The 5,876-nt window shown below is 37.7% G+C and overlaps 2 protein-coding genes across 2 annotated transcripts; both read right to left on the bottom strand.

Annotated features, from left to right (window-relative positions):
- Window positions 1–304: 304 nt before the first annotated feature.
- On the bottom strand, window positions 305–1,504 carry LOC121870055 (SCAN domain-containing protein 3-like). Its single transcript, XM_042371796.1, has one exon. It carries the CDS (start codon window positions 1,502–1,504, stop codon window positions 305–307), a length of 1,200 nt encoding a protein of 399 aa, XP_042227730.1.
- Window positions 1,505–1,687: 183 nt separating this feature from the next.
- LOC121870054 (protein FAM200B-like) lies at window positions 1,688–2,098 on the bottom strand. The gene has a single exon (XM_042371795.1). The coding sequence runs from the start codon at window positions 2,096–2,098 to the stop codon at window positions 1,688–1,690; it is 411 nt and encodes a 136-aa protein (XP_042227729.1).
- Window positions 2,099–5,876: the final 3,778 nt, after the last annotated feature.

Below are 5,876 nucleotides of genomic sequence, written 5' to 3'. Positions count from 1 at the left end.
ATTCCTGGGTGTGGTGTATAACTATAAATACCTATTATTTTACGAATTGACAGTGTAAAAAAAGGTACTGTAAGGATGCTAAAAAAGCACAAATAACATGGTTCAATTTTATTCTAGTAAACAAGATAATAGTTTTTCATTAATGTAATACGCATTTAAACGAACTTTAAAGAAGGCTTGATCTTAACGAAACATGTACTTCAATGTTAAGATGAAATACTATTGTTTTGTCACATCCCACAAAGACTAACTAAAAATGAAAATGTCTCTGATCAACTTCGAAATCAGAGTTGGGTAATCTCATCTAATGGGAGCCTTGAGCCTGAATCTGGCTGGTAAGTTTCTCCAGCCGTGGCTCAGTCGAGGAAAGTGCTACTCTGAAATCGTGTTCAGGTTGCAACCGATTCCTGCTTTTTCTTTTGATAAGAGCCAGAGCGGAAAACCCGGATTCGCACAAATAAGTAGTAGCGAATGGCAATAGCACTTTCACAGCTTCGCTTTCAAGGACTGGTTTCTCCTTCTTAACAGCAGTCCAAAACACGCCGAGTGACTGTCGCTGAAAGTTGAAGCGGAGAGTTTCATCACGTTGTACTTCGATGAGCTCCTCTTGGAGACTTCGAATGGAAGACTCTTCTTCTGAGAGGTCTTCGAATTGAACATCGAAGGGTCTGCGCACCCATTTGCATTTCTCGTGCAATTCTTCATCCGGAATATACCTGTCGAACTCATCAATCAATTTCTCAAGATGCTCAACAATGATATTTTGTACATCCAGAAGTGAGACGTCCTCTTCATCTTCGAGAAAAAGGTTCAAGAGTGGAAAGGATGCAGCTTTCCCCCGTTCAATCTTTCCCTTCCACAATCTCAGTTTCGCCTTGAATGCCTTGAGTTTTTCTGACAAAGTGAGATAAGTTTCATCCCTTCCTTGCGTGGACATGATCAGCAAATTCAACTCGGAGAATATATCTGCCAGATATGCCAGCTGAAGCAACCACCTTGGTTCCGAAAGCCTTAATGCCAGTGCGTGTTTCTTCTCGTTCAAGAAGATTTCAACCTGTGTATGCATTTCAAACACTCTCTGGAGCACTTTCCTTCGAGACAGCCACCTGACGGCAGAGGAGTAAAGCAGGTGTTCATACTCCGACCCCATATCAGAGCACATCTGGTTGAACAGCCTTGAATTCAGAGCTGATGATTTAATAAAGTTTACTATTTGAATCACATTTTCCATCACAGAGTTAAGCTCAAGTGACAGTTTCCGGGAGGCAAGGTTTTCCCGGTGGGGCAGACAATGAACCACTATCACTGCGGGGTTGACTTGTTTTACCCTAGCATTGAAACCCTGACGTGCCCCTAGCATTGCCGGTGCTCCGTCTGAGCACACACTGAAACACTGATCCCAGCTTAGGTCTTCTTCCTTGATGAAGCTGTCAACCAACTTGAACAGATCCTCACTTATTGTTGTCGTATCCAGTCGTTTACAGAACAGGAAGTTCTCTTCCATGTCGCTCTTCCCTTGGTACCACGCTTATACCAAGAGCTGTGCATCGTCACTGACGTCAGTTGACTCATCCAACTGTAAGCTGAATTTTCCGCTCTCCTTGATGGCAGCCACTACTTGTTCTTTGATGTCTGCCGACATTTCTTGAATCCGTCGGCTAACTGTGTTGTTTGACAGTGGAATAGTTTAAATATTTTTCACTGCATCATCTCCGATAACAGTGCGAACCATATCAAGGACTGCTGGCTTCACCAAATTTTCCCCAATTGTGTGTGGCTGTTTACACTTGGCAATTCTTTTTGCAACCAGATAGGATGCAATTGTTGCTTGCCGAACAGAAAACTCTGCTGTGTTCATAGGGGTGTCTAACCGCTGACGCTTCAGTTGTTCTTCTTTCCTCTTAAAATACTGGCGGCCTTTCTCTGCCAGCGTCGGATGCTTTCCCTGAAGATGGCGCCTGAGCTTGTTTTCTTTGAGCGACTCGTGGCTGAGCACTTCGCCACATATAATGCATTGAGGTTTTTCGACCCCATGATCGATGAGAAGCGTAAACCCAATGTCAAGGAATTCTTCTCTGTACACCCGCTTTCTGGACATCACTGAAGAATCTGAAATTATATATATACTTGCTTACTGATGCATCAGGCAAGAAATGCTCTTTGGTACAAATTTAAAAAAACGCAACGCACATGTATGGAAGGTAAAATTAGCATCAACTTGTGCAACAACCAACAACTATCACTGACATACTGTGGTACAATACTTCGTCGTCTACAACTTTCCCTTCGCCCTACCCCTTTCCATTCACCCTCCACCCCTACACCCGCTTCCATTCACCTCCCATTCCCTTCCCTTCACCCTCCACCCCTTTCCCTTCACCGCCTCCTCCTTCCTACCACCTCCACCCCCTTCCTACCACCCCTCTTCCCCTTCTCTTACCCCCCACCCATTCCCTTCATCCCCAGCCCATTCTTATCATCCCCACCCCCTTCCCTTCCTCCATCGCCCCTCCCTTCCTATCACCCCAATTCCCATCCCTTCACACCCCACTCCCTTCCATTCATCCCCCGATCCCTTCCCTTTAACCCACACCACATTCCATTCACCCCACCTCTTCCCCTTCACCCCACCCCTTCCATTCACCTCCATTCCCTTCCTTCACCCCACCCCTTCCATTCACCTCCATCCCCTTCCCTTCACCCCACCCCCTTCCATTCACCCCATCCCCTTCCCTTCACCCCACCCCCTTCCTAACACCTCCCTCACTGTTTCTAGTGATGCTACACCTCTTTTTCATATTCATTTAAAGAAGGAAACACTGAGTGTACCTACACAGCACATTCCCAATTCAATATACGGGTAAAAATACATTAACTTACCATCAGAAGATGAACAAGTTACTTTCCCATTCGACCACAGCTCAAGCGGTTGACTGGCTGAGGGGAAACACGTGTGATTCAGGGTTGGCTGGGGTTGGCGGTTACTGCATTATATTTATGAAATAATACGCAAGTAAAAATTCGCCACCTTATCAGCAGTATTTAATAATATCTCCAACTCATTCAACCAACATTAGATAAGTATTTTATGTACCTGAGAATCCAACAAATACTTGTTTTTAGTAGTAACATATAAATATATGCTGGCAACATCTTAGATTCGGGAACTGAACCTGTATGATACAAGTAGGTCCGTATTTGGTTTCATTTAATTAAAATATTCACACCTATTGCCCACATAATCGTCGGAACAAGAACATACTGTTTTCAACACATCGATTTGAAAATATTAATTTTCTATTCCCCATTCAAACACCATTTTTTATCTTGTTCATTGAAAATTTGACATAAACCATCGATACAAGATACGGAAGATTTAATATTCTCACATATTTCACAATCAACATTAGTATTACACACTACCTTGTTGGTTAAACAATCCACAGTGCCTATATCAAATTCATTAAGAGATATTGAGGGAATTGTTAATAGTTCGATATTATCATCCTTAGATATTATTTCTTGTTCCTCTATATTTTAAAACATTTTCACTAATATTATATTACATACGGTATAATATATAAAAATAAATAAAAATAGTAGTTTTATATTCATAATAGTTTTAAGTAATTATATTTTTTTCATTTTATTATTTTTTTTATTTACTAGGTCAATATAGTAGATTATATTTATGTATAGTATTTATCAATTATCTTTTATAATATTAATTTGGATACAAATTTTGCGAGAGAGTAAAGTAGGTATATGACCTTTAAGACCGACTTCATAAGATTGGGATGGACTATTGCTTAGTGATATTGAATCGCCATCGGTCTTTGATATATTTTGGATTATTTTAAAGTGTTCTAATTTTAATGCTAGACTTTTTTTTATTATTTTTCTCTTCATCTTTCATTTCTTCAGAAGGAATATTATGAAGAGTATTCCGTATTCCTTCGGTATCCCATGATTTCAATGTAAATGTTATTGTGTCATTTTTAATTGGAATGGCTGTATCCAGAATATTCATAACAGTTATATTGCTTAGATTATCAATTTCACTTAATATGAGATTCTCAGAATCTATAAGAATTTTTTCAAAACAATCAATCAATATGATATTTCCCTTTACCCAACATTCTTTTAATTCTTTTTGGATTAGTTACTAATGAGGATATTTGAGCACCCATTGTATGACTTTTTGGTATTGTAGACCCTATGGTGGGACATTGGCTGTTAAATCAAGTCCTAAAAAAAAGAGATGAACATAGAGTGAAAACATAGGGTGATAAACAACATAGAATATTCCTGAAACAGAGCGTAGTTATATACATGTCTCGTAATATTAACTGACTCACTCTCCTATTCCATCATACCCCTCTCATCCATCCTCCTCTTATCCTCTATCTTTCTACATGTGCGCTGGCTGTTATTATTCGGGGTGATCGGACGAGACATGAGTGTGCGCATGCGCATATATTTTTTGGGGAAACACACATACAGTACATCTTGATAAAATCACACGGGAAAATGGAAACAACGGAGTACCTTAGCTTTCGTCTTTATTCAAGACATCTTCAGTACATACATATATATAAGGTTCAACACTTATGTTTAGTAACTAATTATCATCCAAAATGTGGGCAACCGTTGCATTAATCCTAATTGTGACAGCAAGTTCTTCAGCAATTCATCCAGCTACTACTACAACAACCTTTACTGTTACTACATACGATCATAACAGTACCAGTGTACTACTAAGGAATAGTAAAACTACAATTAGTGTATCGTAACATGAATATGCAACAAGGTGTTTATCGAAAAACTCTAAATTCATCAGCAGATCATCAACTCTTGGCATATCAGCATTTTATGAAAACACATATAAATTGCATTTTCAAATTCGTAGCTTACATTTTTATGGTAAAGTTATTTTAAAGAATTTAACACAAACATAAAGCATACAATACATATATATATACTGTATTCGCGTCTTACCACTACAAATAAATACAGAGGATATACTATATACGATATAGATGTCGTCAATATGAAAACGGGTAATGCTGATGAATTTGAAATTAATGAAATTGATATGTTTTCTTGGTATGTACTGATATTTGAATTAAATATTAATGAAACATACGTTCAAACTATTATAAATGTTTTTGGATGCAATTTGGTTCTATTTCCACCCGATTTGATTTTGATGAAATTAAATATTACTAGCCTTACTAACAATACTAAAGATGATAATTTATTGGAAAACATAGAGAAGCATTTAGATAAGATAAATAAATCTCTTTATCTTGTCACCACTACTATCAGTATATCTAAAACTACTATAAAACGAGATACTGACATTATCGGGTTGAAAAATGGTCATAATATAAACCCAAGGACCATAACCATTGTTAATGTTGACAATACAAGTGAAATTAACTACGCACCTATATACACCAATATTACTTTATTACGTCCCATTACCTCTTCGAAAGAAATAATACAAAAACTTGATGGTTATTAAATATTATTTAGTTTATTAGAACCTCAGCGACAACAACAGAATTTTTTCTTTCCTTTTCAGGAAACATTGGTTGAAGGAGGCAAAATTATTAATCATGAATGTATAATAATGTATAATAGTTGTACTGGAGTCTTGATTTTAAGACATTTTAGAGAGACGACAAATTCATTTAGCTCGGTAGAGATTGATAAGGTAGACATGAATATTACTAGTATTACCAAAAACAATCTTTCCAGGACAATTTGGTATATATACGAATTAAATAAGACTGATAGATTAAGTAATGTAACTATTTCTGAAACTGGTAATATGAAGATACCTAGCAATACAGAGCTATATGCATGGCCCC

This window comes from Homarus americanus, unplaced genomic scaffold, assembly GCF_018991925.1.
Source record: "Homarus americanus isolate GMGI-L3 unplaced genomic scaffold, GMGI_Hamer_2.0 scaffold39495, whole genome shotgun sequence".
In the NCBI taxonomy this organism is placed as follows: Eukaryota; Metazoa; Arthropoda; class Malacostraca; order Decapoda; family Nephropidae; genus Homarus; species Homarus americanus.
This window is presented reverse-complemented; position numbering and strand designations above follow the sequence as displayed.